The 22,347-nt window shown below is 35.4% G+C and overlaps 1 protein-coding gene and 1 non-coding gene across 2 annotated transcripts; one reads left to right on the forward strand and one right to left on the reverse strand.

Moving 5' to 3' along the window:
- Positions 1 to 10,548: 10,548 nt before the first annotated feature.
- On the reverse strand, positions 10,549 to 11,481 carry LOC107135396 (olfactory receptor 5B3-like). Its single transcript, XM_015477273.1, has one exon. It carries the CDS (start codon positions 11,479 to 11,481, stop codon positions 10,549 to 10,551), a length of 933 nt encoding a protein of 310 aa, XP_015332759.1.
- Positions 11,482 to 12,053: 572 nt separating this feature from the next.
- On the forward strand, positions 12,054 to 12,126 carry Trnav-uac. The gene has a single exon. It is a non-coding gene; the product is annotated as a tRNA-Val (tRNA).
- Positions 12,127 to 22,347: the final 10,221 nt, after the last annotated feature.

The following is a 22,347-nucleotide window of genomic DNA, read 5'->3' on the forward strand; positions in this document are numbered from 1 at the left end:
CCTGGAGATTACTGCTCTGTCTGAGTTGAAGCTGGCAAAGATTTTCTCATTCCGTAGGCTCTCTTCATGCTAGTCATTGTTTTCTTTGCTGTGAAGAAAGGTTTTAGTTTGGTACCATCCTATTTATTGGTTCTTGATTTTACTTCTTGTGCTTTAGGAGTCTTGTTGAGGAAGCCAGTTTCCAAGCATTCACGATGGAGCATTGGATTTATATTTGTAGGTCTTTGATCCACTTTGAATTCAGTTTGGTCAAAAAATATGTTAAAAAGAGGTTCAACATCTTATCAATTAGAGAAATGCAAATTAAAAGTATGCTAAGATTTCATCTCACTTTAGTCAGAAGGGCAGCATTCAAGAACATAAGTAAATATTGGCAAGGATGTGGGGAAAAAAGTTTCACTGATACATTTCTGGTGGAATTGCAGATTGTTGCAACCACTATGTAAAACAGTATGGGGATTCCTCAGAAAACTTGGAATGGAATCACCATTTAACTTAATAATCCTACTTCTTGATATATATGCAAAAGACTTTAAAACAGCATAATATCCTAAGTGCCCTACAACAGATGAATAGATAAAGAAAATGTAGTATATATACAAGATGGCACATTGCTTATCCAGAAAAAAAGAATGACTTAATGACATTAGGCAGAAAATGGTTGGATCCTGAGACTATTATGCTAAGCGAAATAAGCCAATCCACCCAAATCAAAGGTCCAATGTTCTCTCTGATCAGTAGCTCCAGTGTCCAATGTTCTCTCTGATATATTGATGCTGTCACACAGCAAGGGGAGAGAGGAGAGGAACAGAAGTTCAGTGTATTAGACAAAGAGGAATGAAGGGAAGGAAGGGGACATAGGAATAAGACAGCGGAATGATTCTGACATAACTATCCTACGTATATATTTGACTGCACCACAGTGAATCTCTACATCATGTACAATCACAAGATTTGGATCCTAGTTAGAATAAGATGTACTCCATGTTTGTAGAAATATGTCAAATTGCACTCTATTGTCAGGTATAACTAAAAAGAACAAAAATTTGAAAATAAAAACAACAACAAAGAGTGAAGGCACTGACTGTGAGGTATTAGATCCTGGTGGCTGGAATAGAAATATGTAGGAAGACTCTTTGGAAACTCAGGAAGTGATCCCCTGTATTCTGATGAGTCTGATTTGGTGGTAGAATTAGCCTTTCTACCCCCATAAAATAAACCTCTCCACTGTATCTCAGGGAATTAATCCTGTATTGTCTAAGGAAAGTTTTCTGGACCTTGCATTTCCCAGGCAAACTTTATTGCATCACATTAAGGCTGTTGCTCTGCAAGACAACAGGATGAGCTTCAGGACCCACCACCACTGCTCCTGGCTTCTAGATCTCTATCTACACTCAAGGCTCAGAAGGCTGCTAGATAGTAGGTGACATATGGGGAGATGGGTTAATCTCCAAATGACCTACTTGTGTTTTATAATTTATGTGGAGGGAAACCTTGGGCACATACGTGGGAAAAGATATTAAGGTTTTAGTCTTTGTGAAAGGCAGAAAAAGCTGAATCAGGACAAAATGGTAATATAGCACCCCTCACCCCAATCAAAGATTCTGCATTAAATGTTTGATTTCAGGGAATTAGTAAGGGCCCAACCAGTTGTTTGCTGAGTTGGCTTAAATGAGGAAACAAAGGAGGTAGCACTAACATGAGAAAATCAACACTCTCTTGAGAGGCACTGAATTTTGATCTATAAGATTTTTATTCTGCAAAATTCACTTTATAAACAGTGCTTTCAAGGTTTGAAATATCAGTACAATTAAATGCAAATCACAATTAATCATCCCATTAACAAATATTCATTAGAATTTAAATTAAATTTAAATTAAAAACTGGTGTATATTAAGGTACTATTAATCACATTGGGACAAATTTGATCAAATCACTGCTCTTGTGGAGTTTTCCTAGTTGAGGAAGTTAAACAAGAAAACATATAGTAGATAAGGATTGATAAGACCTATGAAGAATGACACAGGAGGACAGGACAGTTTATGTGGCCAGTGGAGAATGGCTGTTTCACTCAGATGGTCGGGAAAGGACTCCATGACAGGGTGGCATTGAAGCAAAGACCTGGATAGAGTGAGGGCATTGCCACGGGGAACAGCAACCTCAAAGGTCCTCAGGCATGACCTGTAAAGAAAAAGCAAGGAAATCAGTGAGAAAGAAGAGGTGTGGATGGAGGGATGACAAAAGAGAATGCAACTGAACTAACATAAAAACGAGTGGTCAGAATTAACAATTTTAAAACATTTGTAAAAATAAAAGGGTGCAAGCCATTTGTTTCTCTAGTTAACATTCCAACGATCTGAAAATTTTCAGCAATGTATGAGCATATTAAAACTTCTTATTTTTCCTGAATTTTCTCATTTCAGGCTCAGGAGATACGGAGGTCAGAAGCCCTTGATGTGCTGTCTGCAAGGTGGAGAATGAGGAAAGGAGGTGGTGTGATTCTGTCTGAAGGTCTTGAAAGGTCTAAGCCTGGAAGGTGAGGTGTGATGTGGGGAAGTCTTGAAGACCACAGTGCCAAAATCCATGGTCAGATCAGTAGCTCTAGTGTCCAAAGTGAAATAAGATGGATGATCCAGTTAAGGTAGAGAGAAAGAGAGATAGAGACAGAGAATTTTCCCCTTCTTTTGTTTTTTGATCTACAGGCAATCCGTCAGTGGATTGGCAGATGGCCCCTCACATTGATCACCAAGTCTACTGCTTCAAATACTAGACTCTCGGTAAAACCCTCACAGACACATGTGGCAAAATGTGTTACTGTGTATCTGGGTATCCCTTAATCTATTCAAATTAACACATAAAATTAACCAACACAGTAGCCTCATTACATTTACTTCTGACAAATTCGTCCCATTCATGTGTATGTGAAACCAAGTGACACTAATATGCATTACTTCTGTTCCATCCAGTCCTGATATTTTCAAAACATTTGCATTATCTTGTGGTAGGAAAAAAAACCCACATAAAATGAGTAACTACGTCAATGCCCTTAATGAGAGTTTTGATAAGCAAACATCAAGATAGCTTAGCCTTTCTTATTCATGTATTAATTCCTGGACTTAATGTTTTCCTTTCCCAGAAAACAGACTTTGCAGAGGCAAGGGTATCATCACCTCAAGAACTTAACGTCAATGTGGGCTCAGATGGACTCAGTGAACAGAGAAGACCTGAGAATGAATCAGGGAATGCTATTCCAAACCTTGTAATTAAAACCAAAATCCTAAAGATTATCCTTCTCACAACAAATGAACACATTCTTGATTTTTAAGAATGCAGTCTTTTAAATTTTTTATTTGTTCTTTTTAGATATACATAACAGTAGAATGTATTTTGGCATGTATACATACATGGAGTATAATTTATTCTAATTAGGATTCTATTCTTGTGGTTGTACATGATGTGGAGATACCCTGGTCATATATTCAAATCCAGGCTAGGGAAGTTACGTCCAATTAATTCTGCTGTCCTCTCTAAGTCCCCTTCTTCCCTTTCTTCCCCTTAGTCTAATCCAAAGGACTTCTCTTCTTCTTCTCACCATACTCCATTATTGAGGAATTAGTATCCACAAAGCAGACAGAACATATGGCCTTTGGTTTTGGGGGACTGGCTTATTTCACTTAGCATGACATTTGCCAAGTAATATTCCATTGTGTAGATATACCACATTTTATATTCCATTTATCTGTTCAATGGCACGTAGGCTGTTTACATAGCTTACTATTATGAATTGAGCTGCTATAAATATTGATGTGACTGTGTCAATGCAATATGCTGATTTTAAGTCCTTTGGGTATAGAATGAAGAGTGGGATAGCTGGATCAAATGATGGTTCCATTCCAAGTTTTCCAAGGAATCTCCATACGCTTACCATAGTGGTTGTACCAATGTACAGTCCCACCAGCAATGTATAAGAGTACCTTTCTCTCCACATCCTCTCCAACATTTATTGTTATTTGCATTTTTTATAATTGCCATTCTAATGGGAGTGAGATAAAATCTCAGTGTAGTTTTAATTTACATTTCTCTAATTGCTAGAGATATTGAACACATATTTTTTGACCATTTATAATTCTTCTGCAAAGTTTCTGTTTAGTTCCTTTGTCCATTTATTGACTTGTTTGTTTGTTTGTTTGTTTTATGGTGTTAAGTTTTTTTGAGTTCTTTGTGTAACCTGGAGATTAATGCTCTATCTGAGATGCAGGTGGCAAAGATTTTCTCCCATTCTATAGGCTCTCTGTTCACATTGATTATTTGCAGTGAAGAAGATTTTTAGTTTGATATCCTATTATTTATTGACTCTTTTTTTGGGGGGGATGTACCAGGAATTGAACTCAAGGGTATTCTAACACTGAGCCACATCCCCTGCCCTTTTTTGTATTTTATTTTAAAACAGGGTCTCACTGAGTTGCTTAGCTCCTTGCCATTCCCAAGGCTGGCTTTGAACTCTCTATCCTCCTGTCTCAGACTCCATAGCCGCTGGGATTACAGGCATGCACCACTGTGCCCGGCCCATTTATTGATTACGGATTTTACTTCTTGTACTTTACGAGTATTATTGAGGAAGTTGGTTCCTAAGCCAACATGATGGAGAATTGGATCTACATTTTCTTTTAGTAGGTGCAGGGTCTCTGGTCTAATGCCTGGGTCCTTGATCCACTTTGAGTTGAGTTTTGTGCAGGATTAGAGATAGGGGTTTAATTTATTCTACTACCTATTTTTTTTTCAGTTTTCCCAGAACCATATGTGGAAGAAGATATCTTTTCTCCCATGTATGTTTATGGTGCCTTTATCTAGTATGAGATGACTATATTTTTGTGGGTTTGTCTCTGTGTCTTCTATTCTGTTCCACTGGTCTTCCTGTGTGTTTTTGTGCTAGTAACATGCTGGATTTTTTGCTATAACTCTGTAGTATATTGAATTCCACAATTGCTTTTTCTGTATCTGTGAAGAATATCATTGATATTTTAATAGAAATTGCATTCAATTTGTGTAGCACTTTTGTTAACATGGCTATTTTGACAGTATTAATTCTGCTTAACCAAAAACATGTGAGATCTATTTTCTAAGGTCTTTTTCAATTTCTTTCTTTAGTGTTTGTAATTTTCATTTCATTCATAATTTTCATTTTATAATGTTCATTGTCTTTTGCCTGTTTTTGTTAGATTGATTTCTAAGAGTTTTGTTGTTGTTGTTGTCTGTTTGTTTTTGTGAAGGCTATTGTGAAACGGATAGTTTTCCTGATTTCTCTTCTACCTAATAGGTCATTGGTATATAGGAATGTAACTGATATGTTGGTGTTATTTTATACCCTGATCCTTTGATGAGTTTGTTTATGAAGTCTAGAAGCTTTCTGGCAGAGTTTTTTGGATCCTTTAAATATAGAATCATGTCATCAGAAAATAGGGATAGTTTGAGTCTTCGTTTCCTATTCATACCCTTTAAATTTCCTTCATTTTTAATTACTCTGTCTATGGGTTTCAAGAAAGAAGGCTTCCCTGTCTTGTTCCAGTTTTTAGAGAGAATATTTCTAATTTTTCTCCATTTTTTTTTCTAATTTTTGGCCTTAAGTTTACATATGCAGTTTTTGCAATATTAATGTGTATTCCTAAAATGCCTCACTTTTCTATTGTTTTGAGCATGAACGGATGATGAATTTTGTCAAATCCTTCTTTTGCATCTACTGAGATGACCATGGGATTCTTGTCTTTAAATCTATTGATGCGGTGAATTATGTTTATTGATTTCTGTATATTTAAACAACCTTGTATCCATGGAATGAACCTCACTTGCTCATGGTGCACAATCTCTTAAATATGTTTTTGTATGTGTTTTGCCAATATTTTATTGAGGCTTTTTGCATCTGTGTTTATCAGGGATATGGGTCTGAAGTTTTCTTTCCTTGATGTGGCTTTGTCTGGTTTTGGTGTCGGGGTGATACTAGCTTCATAGAATGAGTTTGGAAAGGTTACATTCTTTTCTATTTCATGTTTTATTTTGTTGTTGTTTTGTTTAGGTACAGGGTAGTGAATCCAGAGGCATTTAACCACTGAGCCACATCCTTAGCCTTTTTTTTATATTTAATTTACAGACAGGGTCTCACTGAGTTACTCAGGGCCTCACTAAGTTGCTAAAGTTTGCTTTGAACTCACAATCCTCCTGCCTTAGCCTCCTGAACCATTGGGATTATAGGCATACACCACCACACTCAGCTTCATGGGATAATTTGAGGAGGATGGTGTAAGTTCTTCTTTGAAGGTCTTTTAGGATTTGGCTGAGAATCCATCTGGTCCTTTCTTTGTTGGTAGGTTTTTGATGGTGTCTCTAGTTTCATTACTTGAAATAGATTATTAAAATTTTCTATATCCTCTTGATTCAATTTGGGTAGCTCATATGTCTCTAGAAATTTGCCCATGTCTTCAAGATTCTCTATTTTATTGGAGTATAAATTTTTAAAGTAGTTTCTGATTATTGTCTGTATTTCAGTGGTGTCTGTGGCAATATTTCCTTTTTCATCAAAAATTTAATAATTTGGATTTTCTCTCTCTTTTTCTTCATTATCTTGGCTAAGTGTTTATCAATTTTGTTTAGTTTTTCAAAGAACCAACTTTTTCTTTTGTTGATTTTTAAAATTTTTTGTTTCTATTTCATTAATTTGGGCTCTGATTTTAATTATTTCCTGTCTTCTACTGCTTTTGGTGTTGGTTTGTTATTTTTCTAGGGCTTTGAGGTATAAATTTAGGTTATTTATTCATTGATTTTCTATTATTTTAATGGATGAGCTCAAAGCAATGAATTTCCCTCATAGAACAGCCTTCATAGTATCCCCGAGATTTTGATATGTTTTGTTATTATTCTCATTTATCTCTAAGTATTTTTTTATTTCATACTTGATTTTTTCAACTATCCATTGGTCATTCAATCATGTATTAGTTAGTCTCCAGGTATTAGCATAGCTTCTATCTTTTATTTTATTATTAATTTCAAATTCATTTCTTTATGACCTTATAAAATACAAGGTATTATTTCTAATGTTTGGTACTTGCTAAGAGTTTCTTTGTGGCCTAAGATATGGTCTATTTTAGAGAATGTTCCATGTGCATCTGAGAAGAAAATGTATTCATTCATTTATGGATGAAATATTATATATATATATATATATATATATATATATATATATATATATGCTAAGTACAAATTATTAATTGTATTTTTTAGTTTTATTCCTTCTTTATTTAGTTTTTGTATGGAAGATCTATCGATTGGTGAGAGAGGCATGCTCACCAAGTATTATTGTAATATGATCTATTATTTGATTCTCAAGATTGTGAAGGATTTGCTTCATATATGTAGATGCTCCATTATTTGGGTCATAAATATTTAAGATTATTATGTCTTATTGATATATATTCCCTTAACAGTATGACATGGTCTTCTTTGTACCTTTTGATTAATTTTGACTTGATGTTTACTTTATCAGATGGAAGGATAGAAACCTCCACTTATTTACAAGATCCATATGAATAGCAAATTTTTTTCCATCCTTTTACAATCAGTCTGCGGATGTTTTTGTCTATGAGATGAGTCTTTTGAGACAACATATTGTTGGGTCTTGTTTTTTAATCCAATCTACCAGTCTATGTCTCTTGATTGATGAATTTAGGCCATTTACATTCAATGTTATTATTGAGAAATGATTTTTATTCCCTGTCATTTTGAATTATTTCTGGTTTTTAATATAAATTAGTTTCTCTTTTGACTAATTTTTATTTTAGTACATTTTCTCCCTTTGCTGGTTTCATGTTTAAGTTTTTTCTTTCTTTTTCATGATATATTTTATTTATTGAGAGTGTTTTGTAGTTCATTCAATTAGTTGTGAATTCTTTTAACTTCTGTTTATCATGTAAAGTTTTTATGTCATTGTCAAATCTGAAGCTTATTTTTCCAGAGTATAATATTCTTGTTTGGCATACGATTTCTTTCAGAGCTTGTCATATATTATTCCAAGACCTCCTAGCCATGCACCCAGAACCCAAGTTGGAACCACTTTAATACCTCTGTGAGACAGTGGAGGGAACTCAGAGTGGGAGCTTAGATCCATGAGTTCCTGGCTGAAATCAATACATGAATCTGGCAGATGCCAACTATGAGATCTAAAGTGAGCCTAGAAAATAAGGAGAATCTCTCGCACAGTGAATTTCTGGCATGGAGACCATTTTGCTGAGGGGTAATGCAGATTAGAAAGGCCAGAGAAAGCCCACCCCCTGTTCCCTTGAACCCCACAGCAAGCAGGACCAAAGGAGATTCTAAATGGGATGGAGTGACTGAGCACAGTGCTGGGAAACAGTCCTGAGAAGCCAACACAGCACGGTATCCCTGAACAATAGAACCAGTTAACGGTTCAACTTCCTTTCCCACGTGGTACCCTGGGGAGAGTAATGGGGTACAGTCCTAGAATTGTATTGACTAATTAACACCCCAAACTCCCCTCATAATAAAGCACCTGGGGCATTACCAGTCCAAATGCCCACCCCTGAGAGCTTCACTTGCAACAACTCATCACACAGAGCCCAAAGACAATGCCCAGGAAGTCAATCTGTGAGCATCTTCCACAACTCCTCACACCACCCAGCTGAGAAGGGAAGCTGAGAATCAGAAACTCAGTTTGGCACAGACAGGAAGCAAAACCCCTCATTGACGATTTTGCTATTTTGTTTTTGCTTTTGTTATGTTTTGATTTGTTTCTGAATACGTACTGATTGATAAATGATGGAAATTTATGTATTTATATGCATACATATTTGTTTCTGCTTTTTTTAAGTTTTAGCATTTCTTGATGATAGCTATTTTTTTCATGCATTTTATTTCTTTTTTTCCTTGAAACTCAGGTTCTTGATTAGCATTTTTTGGATTGTTTTCTATTGACTTTTCACAACTATGTTTTCATTTGTCCAAATTTCTCTCTTTTTTCTTGCCAATAGCCAAATTCTGTTGCTCTATTACTCTTCCTTTAATTCTCTTCCCTCTATTTGTTTGTCCTCCACTCTTATAAACACATCATACATCACCTCAGCATATATCCTACTCACCTCTTGAATCTACAAATATTTTTCTATCACCTCAACTTTTCTGATTTTCCTCTTAAAGAACTCTACCTTTAACTGGATACTTATGCATATTTATATATCTTTATTTTTTCTCATTTCTACCCTTGCACTTGAAGGCAATTATTTTTCATGGATCAATATATTGAGGACTAAGATATTTGATTGTATATATGAACTTTGTTCTTATACGTTTTTATTTCTTTTCTGTATTTTTTCCCATTTGAAATTTCCTATTTTAAAATTTTATTTGTATTTTTCTCTCACTTTTGGATTCCCCCAAATTTTGGTGTCTTTTTTCCTCTGCTAATAGCCAAACTCTATTCTTTCTTTCATTCTTTCTTTATTTTTTTACTTCTACTTTTCTCATCCTCTGACATAATCATCACATTCTACATTACTTCTGTTCTATCCCTGAAATTGTAAACTCTTATGTAAACTCACTGTTTTTACTGTGAGCAAGAACTGATCATATAATTTCTGATTATTGTAACAATCAACATTGTAGATTTTATCACAAGATCTATTTGGTTTAATGTTGTAAATTGTTTGCATTGGTTGTTGTTATTATCTGTCTCCCTCTAAACTGTCAGGTACTAGAAACCTTGAGGGACAGTATAATTCCACAAGATAAAATTCTACTGCCTCGAAATCAACCGCTAGATGAGCAGACACACACACACACACACACACAAAATAAAAACCAAAAAACCCAAAACTTAAAAACCCAGGGAACAAATTGTCTCAAACAAAAATACAACAAAACTGAATTCACTGACTGAATTCAAAATTGATTTCAGGAGTTTAGAATGTTCATATTTAAATTCATCTGTGAGGCAAAGAATAATGTAAGGGGGAAAATGCAGAAGCAAAAATTACATTAATAAAGAGATATAAATTCTGAAAAAAAATTAAGCAGAAATTCTCAAAATGAAGGAATCAATAAACTAAATAAAATTTCATTGGAATCTATCAAGAGCAAACTAGACCATTTAAATATGGAATCTCAGGCAATGTGAACAAAATATATAATCTTAAAAATAAATTTGACCATGGAGAATAGATGTTAAGACACCATGAGCAGGACTTTAAGATATATAGGATAAAATGAATATACAAAACTTAAAATTTTCCAGGATAGAGGAATGCTTGGAGATACAAACAAAAGGAGTGCATGATATTTTCAATGAAATAATACCTAAAAATTTTCCAAACCTTAAGAGTGAAAGGGAAAATCAAATATAGGAAGTATACAGGACCCCAAATATACAAAATTACAATAGATCCCCACCAAGGCACATTATTATGAAAATGCCTAACATTGAGAATAAGGATAAATTCTAAAGGCTGCCAGAGAAAAACATCAAGCCACATGTAGAGGGAAACCAATTCAAATCTCACCTGATTTTTCAACCCAGACCCTTAAGAATGCAATCTTGACCTCCTTGTTCCTCAGGCTATAGATTACAGGATTCAGCATAGGGATGACCATACTGTAGAACACAGATGCAATTTTGTCTGTGTCCACAGAGTGACTGGAGCTGGGCTGTATATACACAAATATTAGGGTCCCATAGAAAATAGAGACTGCAGTGAAGTGGGAGGCACAGGTAGATATAGCCTTCCTATGTCCTGCAGCTGAGTGCATATTTAGGATTGTGATAAAAATGAACATGTAGGATACTAAGATAATGAGGAGAGAAAAAAAGATACAGAAACTCACAATATAAAAAAGAACAAGCTCACTAATATGTTTATCTGAACAAGAGAGAACCATGACTGCTAGAACATCACAGAAAAAATGGTGGACCACATTGGACTTACAGAAGATGAGACTGAAAGTGTTCCCAGTGATGATGGAGGCACTCAGGAATCCACAGACATAGCAGCCTATGATCAGGTATGAACACACACTAGTTGTCATGGTGGTGGTGTAGTGCAGGGGCTTACACACTGCTGCATAGCGGTCATAGGCCATTGAGGCCAACAAGTAGTTTTCTACAAAGGCAAAGGTTCCAAAAAAGAACATCTGAGCAGCACAAGCATTGTAGGTGATGATTTTGTCTCCTAGAAGGAGTCCAGCCATGACCGTGGGAGTGACAGCTGAAGAATAACAAATGTCCACCAGAGACAGGTTGCCAAGGAAAAAGTACATGGGAATGTAGAGACGGGAGTCCAAGACAATCAACAGGATCATCCCCAGGTTCCCAACAAGATTAATGGTGTAGATGAGGAGGAAGGTCACAAAGAGGGGAAGCTGCAAACCTGGGTCATTGGTCAGTCCCAGAAGGATGAACTGTGTCACTTCTGTCCTATTCTCCATCAGTTACCTGAGAATCACTGAGTGTTCTATAGCTATGAGAAGAAAGAACAGAATAGTTGAAAATTGAAATTATATGCACAATATTTATTCTTTAATTGTAGTAATAAGTTGACATTCTCTAGTACAAATATGACCTTCAGGATCAAATTCAGTGCAAGGCTAATATAGATGGTCGCACGCTGTAGCATCTCAGGAATCATGTAAACAATTCATTTTTTTTCAATTGTTAATCTGAGATGTAGTCAGTTAAACTGCTTAATGAAAATTATTTCTATGGTCATATCTCTCAATCCACCAAAGCCTCCTAGAAAAAAAAATGAAACTTTCACATTGCTCACCTTCTAGTAATTGCTGGAGGCATATTAAATGTGCATTCTGTGTCTCCTCTAAACAACATTATGAATTTGTTTCATTGTCACATTCATGTAAATATTGATGTATAACAGCTAGAATAACTCATTCATATTGGTGAAATCTTTAATTGGCCATCTGTGCTCTGGACCCATGCCAATTCCTAACCCATGCTGAATGGTTTCTAAGTCTAAGGAGCTAAAGTGAATTACAAGGGGGCTGGGGATATAGCTCAGTTGGTTGAGTTTGTGCCTTACATGTACAAGGCCCTGGGTTCAATTCCCAGCACCACCAAAAAATAAAAATTAAAAATTAAAAAATAAAGTGAATTACAAACAGCATTTGGGGTTTCATAGTGATCTATAGGAGTGATTGATGAGATGGTGAATTCATCCTCTTTACAATAATGTGTGCCTCTCATTAGAGATAGAAGAAATAAGCAAATGTATAACAGTGAAATGGTTCTTGTTTCAAACACAGAAGACCCTAAATTAATTGATAAGCTCTGCGTTGTATATTAACCTTCCCCAGCAATCTCATGCTTATCATCAGCAGCACATCTACACATGTTGATACTGATGTGCCTAAAGGCATGACCTTTGATTAGGCAGAGATGAATTTGACTCTTGAACCAACACAGCCCATCTCTACATACAGTGGCTGTGGTTGGTTAGCTGGGATGGTGGGATCATGTGCTGCCTGAAGAGGGGATTGAGAGTGAAGGCATATCAGATTTAGATGTCTCAGAGTTCAGATTCCTAGAAGAGATGCACAACGGACCTACTGTTTACCACCTAAGTGTCACTGGCCCTAACGTAACTCCTATGAACATCATATTTTCATCTACAAAATGAAGACATTAAAGAGAACTACTTTGAGGTATTCTTATGAAAACTAAATAATACATAAAGGAAAATAAAATGTTGGGTGCCTAGAACACCCTGATAGGTGCTAACCATCATGTGGCTAGAATGGGATAACAGTCTGTGCTGATTTGATGAATGGATCACACGTGAGGTGGATGCTCATATTCAAGCCTTCAGTTGTGGTGACCTTGATGCCTTAAGCTTCTTTCCCCATTTTTTCTTTTCTCCTCACGATTGGCCATTTAGGTTTGTGTATTCTCTCCACTGATTCCATCATTACTCTAAGCATGTGACTGCTGTTGCTGCAATTCCATGTGCACCAGTCCTGTTGAAAATTTCTTTCTTGAAATCTAAAATTTGGATACTGCCTACCCTATTTCTTTTAAGTATTTGACACCTTAAATTTGGAGCCTTTCCATGAAGACATCATGGTTGCCAGTCTTAATGTCCTTGGTCACTTTTGGTATATACTGTGTTTTATCTATATCCTAAGGGATTTGCATGTAAGGGTTTCATGAGTGTGCATGTGTAAAGTAGGTTGTATTGTTGTTTATATTTTATCAGAAAGGAAACAGAATATGAGAAGTTGGGCGAGGCTCTAAAATTTAGGTAGAATGAGAAAGATTCAAAATTCACAAGTGAGAGCCACCTCCCAAGAATAAGCCTGAGACAATGGTGAAAGATTTAAATGCAGTTCCGAGCCTGTTAATTCATTTAGGATCATTTTGTAGTTTAAAAAAGGATCATTTCACTTCTGGGATTTTGTTTCTGTTTGCATTTTGAACTTTGATGACATTCAAATATAGACTAAACAAGGTAAGTTCTCTAATCAATCAAAGTATCATCTGTCATACTTTTTGTTCTTATTTTTTTAGTTGTTGAAAAAGAAGCAAGATTTGTTCTATGCATCACTAAAGTCTCCATCATAGATGTTTTGATATTTATTCAGTTAATAACTTGCTTCAGTTATTAGAAACTTTCTGAAATATTTCTTTCTGATTTCGAATAACTCACAGCAGGCACAGGTAGCCCAGTGGTTTTGCATGACTTACACATCTCCCTGAAATGTTACAGAATAGAGAACTCACCACTCTGATAGAAGTGAAAGGCAGTTTATCCAGATGGGTACTTTTAAATTCATTAAGTCAGGAATGAAAAATGGAACAAGTGCTCTGAAGGAGGCCTCTCTCAGGTAGTTGTCAAAAGACTCCATGTTCTCTAAGGCAGCAGAAAAGGAGGAAAGATAGTTAACATGGATCTAGTTCAGACTCTATCGTGAGTTCTTTCTGTGCCCCAGGAAGAATTACTTACCCCTCCTTGTACATAGAATACATAGGATAATATTACTTCTCTCAATTCACAAATCATGCCCATATATAAATGAAGCATCCAAAGAACGTCTCATAAAAATAATATCATTTAAAAGTCAACCAATGTGATTTTTTTCTTGGAATGTTTCTCTGACCATAATTGAAGGCTCATAGCAAACCCTCAGGTTTGAAGAAGGCTGCGTACCAACAATAATCATGCAGATGAAGAAAGGATATCCACTGGAGCTGGAATCTAGTGTGTTTCTTCTAAAACAAAGTGATGTGGAGTCTTTGGGATTTCAGAGTCAAGTACATGGAGATCCAGAGAGAATTATACAGATTTGGAGACCTCTGGAGATTTCTCCCGTGAGACTATCTACAACTCCCTGTGCTGATTTTCTAAGGAAGAAGCAATTAAAGAGCCTTTAGGGATCAAGCTCATTATTATATTTTTAAAATTAAATTTATTTTTACTGATAAATGAAAACACAAAAAAATGTATATATTGACTTGTACCATTGGAGTGTCTTATACACATAGTGTGTACCATTTAAGCAAAGTTTAACATATCTGTGTCTTCAAATACTTATCATTTCTTTGAGGTAAAAACCATTGAAATTCTTGCTTCTGGCTTTTTGAAGTGCACACTGCTTAAGAGTTACCTGTAGTCTCCCTATTGTTCCATGACTCACCAGATCTTCTTGCTCCTAATAACACTCCGGCCCCCTGCTATATCCATCCTCTGGTAAAAACTACTTGATTTTTAACTTCTGTGAGAAGGACTTCTCAAGATTCCACACATGAGTGAGATCATTCAGAAACTGTCTTTCGCTTGACTTATTTCACTTTATATAATGATCTCCTATTGCCAATGACAGGATTTCATTCTTTGTTATAACTGAGCCAAATTTCTTAATGCATATGTATCACATTTTCTTAATCCACTTATCAGTTCTTGGACATTTAGTTTGTTTCCATATCTTAGCTATTGGAAGCATTACACAGAGAACACTAGGGTACAGATGTCTTTTTGACATACTGATTTCATTTCCTTTGAATTCATTTTTTAAATTTTTTTTGAGGGGGGAGTTGAACTCAGGGGCATTCAATCACTGAGCCTCATCCCCAGTCTTATTTGGTATTTTATTTAGAGACAGGGTTTCACTGAGTTGCTTAGCGCCTCACCATTGCTGGGGCTGGCTTTGAACTTGATATCTTCCTGTCTCCACCTCTGGAGCCACCTGGATTACAGGCATGCGTCACTGCCCCCTGGCTGAATTCATTTATTAATTGTGATATTATGGATTTAACCCAGGGCTCCCTACCATTGAACTATATCCCTGACCCTTTTAAATTATTTTATATACTTATTTTTGAGTTAGGGTCTCCTAAACTTGTCAATTTGGCCTCAAACTTGCCATCCTCCACCTCAGCCTCCTGAATAGATGCAATTAGTAGACCATGCCTACCTAATTTACTTTGAATTTAAACTCAGGGTTGAAATTGGTGGATCACAGTTTTCTATATGGTTGTGATAATCTGTATTCCCACCCACAACATACAGGATTGCTTTCCTTTCTTCTACATCTTGCCAGCACTAGTTAGTTTTAGTTTTTCCATAAGGCTGCTTTGCTGTGGTGAGGTAACATTTCACAGTGATTTGGATTTGTATTTCCCCGATGATTAGTGAAACTGAGCTTTTATTCATATACCAGTTGGCCATTTGTATGTCTTTGAGAAATGTCTGTTCAAGTCTATTTGCCCATTTTTTAATCAGGTTATTTGCTTGTCTGGGTTTTATGTTTTGTTTTGTTCTGTTTTTCTCTGGAGTTTTGGGTTCCTTCTATATTCTGAATATCCCATGCCCTTCTAGATGGATGTAAAGTTTTCAAATCTCTTCTTCCATTATGTAGGTTGTCTCTTCACGCTCTTGATTATTTCCTTTGCTGTGCACAACCATTTTAGTTTATTGCAATCCCATGTGTCTTATTTCTACTTTAGTTCTCTGAGATTGGAGGTTTATTTGTAAAAATAAATAAATAAATAATGCCTTTACTCATCCAATGTCCTAAACCATTTCCACTGGTTTTATTATTTCTGTTCTTATGTTCATATCTTTCATGCATTTTGAGTGGTTTTTGAACTGAGAGAGAGGGGTCTGGTTTGTTTTGGGTCCTTTTGCCTGTGGTTATCCAATTCTCTCCATGTCATTTATTAAAAGACTATGTTTTCTACAAGGGACATTTGATAAGTCAGTTGCCTATGGACCTGTGGGTTTACTTCTTGGCTCTCTATTTTGCTTCCTTGTTCTATGTCTCTAACTTGATGACATCAATGTGGCTTTAATTCCTCCAACATGGTTATATTTTTCCCTCAGGTAGTTCAATGCTTCCTGCTTTATTATTTTTGCTTAAGGTGACTTTGGCTTTTCAGGAACTTTGAATTCCATTAAAAATTTTTGGTTTCTTTTTCTCTATTTCTGTGAAGAGGTCATTGTTATTTTGATAGGGATTGGTATCTAACTGTATCTTCCTTTGGGTTTTGCAGGTATTTTAACAGCATTTTTTTCTTCCAATCCATAAACACAAGATGTTTTTCTATTTCTTGTGCCATCTTCATTTTTTATTGATATTTTGAAATTTTCTTTGAATTTTTTTCTTCCTTGCTTACATTCATTCCTGTAATTTATTTTTTTTGGTAGATATTGTAAATGGAATTAACTGGTTTCTTGATTTCCATTTCAGAGAGTTCACTATTGCATATAACAATGTTACTGATTATTGAATGCTGATTTTGTATCCTGCAACTTTGCTGAATTCATTTATTAATTTCAACAATTTTTGGGGGGTGAGGTTTTGGGATTTTCTGCAGGTCCTATATCTCTTTTCAACCTTGAAAATGTGATTTTCAAAATGGATGCACTTTAGTTCTCTTTTGCTTGATTGCTCTGGCTAGAACTTCCAACACTCTGTTGATAAGAGGTGAAAGTGAGCATTCTTGCCTTGTTTCAGATCTGAGATCAGCTTATCCCCATTCAGTTCAATGTTAGTTGTGGGTTTAATGTAAATGGCCTTTATTGTGTTGAAGTATGTTGCCTCTACACCTAGTTTGTTCAGCATTTTTTAATAGAGGAAGTTTAAATATTATCAAATGCCTTTTTATTGGGGTGATAACATAGTTTTGTCATCATGTTTATTGATTTGCATATGTTGACCCTTCTTTCATTCTGGGATGATTCCAACTTGACCATAGTGAATAATCTTCCAGTTATGCTACTGTTATCCGTTTGCTAGTGTTTTAAGACTTTTGATATGTGTTCAAGAATATTGGCCTCTTTTATAGTTTTTTCATTGTGTCCTTACCTGGTTTTGGTGTCAGAGTATTGTCAGCTAAGAAAATATATTTCAAAGAATTCCTTCCTCTTACATATTTGGAATAATTTAAGGAGAACTGGTAACAGTTCTTTTTCTTAGAAATCCTTAGAGAAGACATCTGTCATGAGATTTTAATTGTTGTGAGATTTTTATTATTGGTTCAATATTCAGGATTTCTGGTACTTTATGATTCAGTCTTGGTTGGTGTCCATTTTATAGGTTATTGAATTTCCTTCTGTGTAGTTGTTCATAGTAATCTCAAGTTTTCGTGTTTCTGATGTCTGCTGTACAGTTTTCCTTTTCATCTGTGAATTGGTTTATCTGAATCTTTATTTTCCTAGTTTTCAAGCCAATGATTCGTCTATTTTGTCTATCCTTTGAAGAACCACCCCTTTGTTTTGTTGATCTTGAGAGTTTAAGGCTCCATTTTTTTCTGGTTTGACTTTTTTTCTTTCTTTTTTTTCCTCTCTATTTTAGTTTGCTTTGTTCTTGTTTTCCTAGTTCCTTGAGATGCAAAGTAAGCTTTAAATTTAAGATCCTTTTGCTTTTTTTGATGTAGGTATTGATTGCCACCAACCTCTCTCTCAGTACTGCTTTTGCTCTGTTAGGTTTTGGTATGTCGTATCTCAATTTTCATTTATTTCAGTACATTTTAAAATGTACTTCTTAATCTCTTTCTTGACACATTGGTTGTTCAAAATTAGCTTGTTTTCTTTTCATGTATCTCTATGTTTTCCATATTTTTTTTCTTATTACTGATTTCTACTTTATTGCATTGTGGTCAGAAAAGAAAAACAGTAAGATTTCAACTGAAAATTTTTGTAGAAATTTTGTGGTCTATGGCAAAATCTATTTTGAAGAATGTTGCATGTGCTGATAAGAAGAATGTGTATATTTCATTTGTGTCATAAAATGTCAGTAGATGTCTGTTTGTTCCCTTTGGTCTGAGTGCAGTTGACTCTGCTGTTCCTTGGTTGGTTTTCTACTGGATGATTTGTCCATTGATCAAAGTAGAGTGTGAGAGCCGACAAGTATTACTATTATAGCGAGCATCTCTCTCTTTATATTAAATACTGTTTGATTTAAACATTTGATACTTCAATATAATGTGCATAAATATTTAGGATTATTACTTCCTTTTGTAAATCAATATTTTTATCAATATATAGAGAACTTCTGTTTCTTCTTTTTTACTTTAAAAAAAATTTAAATCTGTATTATCAGATATGTCTTCTGCTTTCTTTCAAATTCTGTTTGCATGGAATATTTTATTCCAATAGTTCACTTTTTATCTATCTATATCCTTAGAGGGGAAGTAAATTTCTTGTAAGAAATACATAGTTGGGTCTTGTTTTATTATCCACTCATTCAAGTGTCTTTTTTTTTACTGGAAAATTTAATTCATTTACAATTCAACATCATCATTGACAGGTAAGGTCATACTACCACCATTTGGTGAGTTGTTTTCTGGTTTCATTATAACTCCTTTTCTTATTTTACTTTCTTATATTCTCCTTGTGATGAGGAGATTTCCTATGGTAGTGTGTTTTGATTCATTGATTATTGTTTTGGGGTTGACTGTTTTTGTTTTCTTCTTATCAAAACACACACAAGTGAATTTCCTTTTTTTTTACTGTAACAGGTTTTTGCAAAGGTAGTACTTAAAATGATTATAAATCTAAGAAAAGAAATAAAATAGTAATAGACTGATAAGAAAACTCTCCATTTGCACTCCATTCATTCCCTGCTATGTTGAATTTTTCATATCCCTTTCTACATCTTTCTATATTTCCTAGCTCTTAAAATTCATTTAGTTAGTTAAATTTAAACTTTTGGTTTTGAGCCTTTCATCAAAGATATGAATGATTTATGCATCACGCTTACAGTATCAGAGCACTTTGAATGTGTCTGAGAATGACTCTTACCTGTTAGTTTAATAGCTCCCATGTTGACTGTCTCTCTCTGTTTGAAAACTTTCCTTTAGCACTTCTTGTAGGACAGGCCTACTGAAGATCACTTCTCTTGGTTTTTCTTTGTCTGGAAATGCCTTGATCTGTTCTTCATTTCTAAAAAAAAAAAAAAAAAAAAAAAGGTCTCCTCTGGATTCCTGGTTGGCAGCTTTTTGTTTTGGGTTTTTTTTTTCCCCCCTTTAGCCCTGTGAAAACCTCTTGCCACTCTCCTGTGGCCTGGAAGATTTCTGCTGAGAAGTGTGACCATCTGGCCAATTGTGACACCCTTATGTATTACATGTTTTGTTCCGTTTGTGTTTTGTTTTGTTTGTTTGTTTTCCTCTTGTGGCCTTGAGAATCTTGATCTTTTTCCTTAGCCAGCTTGACTATGAGGTATCTTGGGATGGATCCAGTTGATCCAAACTGGCTAGTATCCAGTGACTATGACACTTCACCCAGTAACTGAATCTCATTCTTTTAGTACTGTTACAATCTTCCCTCAAGTTTTCTGTATTCGTCTTCATTCTGTTTTCCTTTTACTCTTCTGAATGTGCATTTTCAAGCTTCCTTTTGCCAAGATCACAAATTCTTTCTTCTGTTTGATCTGTCTGCTTTTATGCCTTCTGTTGTGCTTTTAATTTACCTGCTTATATTTTTCACACCCAGGATTTCTCTTTAATTTTGTAAATAGCTTCCATCTCTTGCTTAAACTTTTAGAGTATTGAATCACTTCTCTGTGTTTTCCTCAAGCTCATTGAGTTTCCATAAAACATCTCTTTCAAATTCTCTAAGAGTCATCCCATACTTCTTACTATCTGGCCAGTTCCTGCCATCTTACTTGAAGTGTTACATGAGAACATAGTTTCTTAAGACCTCTTGATACTTGTTGGTATGCTTTATCATATGATCATTATTGAGTTGTGTATTTAATCCAGTCTATCCAATCTGAAATTGATTGCACTTGTCTTCCCAGAATTGTTAAGAAGGCTGCTTATTTTTGTGGCATCTATACCACTTCCACTAAGCGTTTTAGCACTTAGTTACCCAGGTTCAAAATTCCAGGAGTCTGCTGTTGATAGGTTGCTACTGTTTTAGTACTAGAGGGCAATCTAAGCCCAGGTTTGTCCTATGCCACATTTGATGTGTTGTTCAGATGATCCGGGGGAGTGTGTAGCAGGCACAGATCATCCATATAAGCCTCTCTCTAGGGAAAAGGTAAGCCTCCATTCTTTGTCTAGAGTCACCATCCTGTGGTGACTTGTGCTACGCCACATGCTTTTCACAATGGTGGTCTAGAGTTTTGTCTTTTGCATCTACCTAGTCTTAGTTTTTGCCAGCCACCAATTAATACCAATGAAAAGTCTTGAGCTTACTCTGCTGACCCACCCCAAAATAAATGTGCCTTGTTTCACACTTGTCTTCCTGTGGTAGGGGTTGGATTGGTGAAGGAAGGCCCTTGACCATTCAGGTTGACTGTTGTCAGGTTGTGCCTGAAGAACACAGCTGCTAGTCTTGGGCACACACTGTGGCACATTCCACAGTGGGCACTGCTGTAGACCAAAATTGAATACCTCCTGCCTGTGTGCAGGTCTCTGTCTGGTGCTACAGAAGTTCCAAAGTTCCACTTTTGAACACAGGCCTGTGGATAATGGTGTTTCCCAACATTATCTCTTTTAGTGTAGATGGATGTCATAATTATATATATGTCCTGTGTATCTAGTTTGCTTTGCCTCAAATTCCTATAAGGAGTAGGTGGTCTTCAAATTTTAGCTTCTCTTTTGTTCCAGAGGATATATGATATCATGTCATCCTCAAGGGGTTTTCAAGAAAAAAAGTACATGACACTTATGGAATTTATAGCACAATCTTTACAACATATTGAAGCTCCATGAGTTAAATATTAATACTGTTTATTTACAAGGTATTATACAATATGGTTCACGTTCACAAAAGTAATTAATCTTCTGATTATATCTTCCTGCCCCATTACAGCTAAACAGGATGAGTAATAGTTCTTAATTATTTGCAGGAGGAATTGTTATTTTTGCCTCAAAAGTCAACTTATTGGTGCAATAGTACTCAATGTTTAATTAATCTGTTCCTTTGTTTACTAAATATTTTTGAGAATCTACTATGAAACAGACATCTCTTCAGGTACTTATGAGTATGTTGTGAAAAAAAAAGATAAAATCATTGTTCTTGGGAATTCATATTCTAGATGAGAAAAATAAATGAGCAACAAGTAAGTGACTATGTCTTTGGAAAGGGGTGATAAGAACTGTGAACTGTGAAGAACAACATAGGAGAGTGCAGTGTGTAAGTGGGGAGTGCAGAGGGACTATTTATAAAGGTGGTCAGGGAAGGACTCCATGACAAGTAACATATCTGCAATGGCTTGAATGGAAATAAAACATTCCACACAGGGAATGGCTATTGCCAAGGCCCTGGGGCCAGAGCATGGATAAAGTTGTGAAGCAATAACAAGAAAATCAGAGAAGTGGGGTGGAACTCTAGGGAGCGGCAAGAGAGAACAGAACCCAATAATGTAAAAAGGAATGGTCAGAATTAAGTTCAAAGCATTTCAAAAATGTCCAACGTTATTTTTTTCTCAGTATAAATTTTCAACAACCTGAAAAATTTTAATGATATATAAATACATCAAAACTGTTGTTACTTTTCCTCAATATCTCTGGTGCTCTGGCTACATACCCTTTGAAAATTAAAATAGAAATCTGTTGTTTATATCAAATGACTCAAAAAGACATATTAATTCACGTGAGATTACAGATTTATTCATCTATTGTTAAAATATGCAAGGTAAAAGTACATACTTTCATTTAATGAGTTTCATTTTTTTCCTCAAATTGGGACTCTTACAATGGGCCAAGGACCTGAACAGACACTTCTCAGAGGAGGACATACAATCAATCAACAAGTACATGAAAAAATGCTCACCATCTCTAGCAGTCAGAGAAATGCAAATCAAAACCACCCTAAGATACCATCTCACTCCAGT

The sequence above is a fragment of the Marmota marmota genome, unplaced genomic scaffold (assembly GCF_001458135.2).
Source record: "Marmota marmota marmota unplaced genomic scaffold, marMar, whole genome shotgun sequence".
NCBI classification, from domain to species: Eukaryota; Metazoa; Chordata; class Mammalia; order Rodentia; family Sciuridae; genus Marmota; species Marmota marmota.